Source organism: Blennius ocellaris (genome assembly GCF_963422515.1).
Source record: "Blennius ocellaris genome assembly, chromosome: 21".
NCBI classification, from domain to species: domain Eukaryota; kingdom Metazoa; phylum Chordata; class Actinopteri; order Blenniiformes; family Blenniidae; genus Blennius; species Blennius ocellaris.
In genome coordinates, this window is record NC_137670.1 from 8,974,545 (window position 1) to 8,976,413 (window position 1,869).

At 48.9% G+C, this 1,869-nt stretch overlaps 1 protein-coding gene across 1 annotated transcript; it reads left to right on the plus strand.

Moving 5' to 3' along the window:
- Positions 1-476: 476 nt before the first annotated feature.
- Positions 477-1,496, plus strand: LOC308145562 (somatostatin receptor type 2; the record flags this gene model as incomplete). The annotated part of the gene is made up of 1 exon (XM_080517028.1): positions 477-1,496. The coding sequence occupies one exon, from the start codon at positions 477-479 to the stop codon at positions 1,494-1,496; it is 1,020 nt and encodes a 339-aa protein (XP_080373154.1).
- Between the last annotated feature and the right edge of the window lie 373 nt (positions 1,497-1,869).

Here is a 1,869-nt window from a genome sequence, read left to right on the forward strand (position 1 = left end):
GCAGTAGACACACTCCTCACCCACTGAAGGGGGAAGCGATATAAAAGGGCTCCCAGGGAGAAAGAGTGGTCAGGCAAGCTCCTGAACGGCTGTGCTACTCTTGCTGTACGCCGGCATGGGTCTCTCTGTGTGTGTATGTGTGTTTGAGAACACACATGGCTGCCTAAAGAAAAGCGTCCTGACTTCACAGCCAACCATCACAACTAAGGAATAAACTTTTATTGTTCTTGCTGTCAGAAGATAAAAGGAATCGACTGGATTGTTGATGGGAGTCTAAAGTCATTGGGCAGTTCTTGAACCTCAAAACTTTGTTCAGTTTTTAGGTTTATCACTTGACTTGTTTACTTGTCTTTCTTTTACTGTTTTTTAACCTCCACAACAAGGGATTGAAGAGGTGACCGCTCACTGAGGGAATATATTTTTATTTTTTTTTTCCATTCTGGGCTGCCTGTGTCTTGTGTGGAAACTGAGGCAAGATGGAAGACTCCTTTTTAATAGAGACAGACTTCAATCACACCTACCTGGATGAACAATTTTACTTTGAGGACAATATGGATGGTTTCAGCATCACCATGGCCATCCTGTACTTGGTGGTTTGCATTGTGGGCCTAGCGGGGAACTCCCTCGTCATCATTGCCATTTTGAAACTGGACAAAATGTCATCCTCCACAACGGTGTACATTTTCAACTTGGCATTGGCTGACGGTCTATTCATGGTCGGCCTCCCATTCATAGCGAGCCAGAACTTCCAGAAAAACTGGATGTTCGGTGACGTGGCGTGCAAAGCTGTCATGGTGTTGGACGGCATCAACCAGTTCACCAGTGTGTTTTGCCTGACGATGATGAGCATCGATCGTTTCATGGCGCTGGTGGATCCACTCCGGTTTGCCCGTTGGAGAACGCCACGCTGCGCCAAGATTGTGTCAGCGTTCCTGTGGCTGTTCTCCCTCCTCACCATTCTCCCGATGGCCCTTCACTTTTCGGCCGACCACGGCCTGTGCATACCAGACCTCAATTCGGATGACTGGTGGCTTGGCGTCCTCTCTTACACCTTCATCATGGGCTTCGCTCTGCCGTTCATGGTCATGATGGCCTCCTACGTGGCTCTACTCATCACCCTACGCTCCCAGCGTCTCCGGGCCTCGGCACAGAACCAAGAAAGCCAGCAATTGGAGCGGCAGGTCACCAAAATGGTGGTGGCAGTTGTGGTTGTGTTCGGAGTATGCTGGCTGCCCTTTTACACCTTCAACTTCTGCTCCTTGTACCAGAACGGCCTGGTCCTGACCTTCACCAGGGCTTTTGAGTTCGTGGTGCTGCTGTCGTACTCGTGGAGCTGCGCCAACCCCATCCTGTACGCCTGCCTGTCGGACACCTTCAGGAGGCATTTCCGTACCCTGCTCTGCCCCGTCACCAAGCCGTCTCCCAGCTTGCCGTGCAATACTGAATGGTACGACCTTAATGACAGAGGTGTGCGGGATGTCACGGTTCTACCTTAGAAAAACAAAGTCACAATTTCTCGACAGTCATGATGCACTGCATGATGCTTCTAGAATTGTATTCACTCCATTGAAAGTTTGAAGAATTGTGATGAATGTGAGCTTGGAATGTATGTTATTTTTATCCACATAGGATGGTATACTGTATACATTATCGAGTTCTTGACGTCTCTCATTTCACCGGCTGAATTCTGTCCACTGTTGTGTGGAAAGCAGGTGTTTGATCAAATGTCAGCAGAGACTGGTCTTTGCAGCACTCTCCTGTTGAACTCACGTCCATGTTTGAGTGCTGACTTGCGAGTCTCTCTGCCTGCCTCAAAAGTTTATCCCTTCCTCCCTGCGGAGATGAAAGAGTTGACTTTGTGCTCAAGCA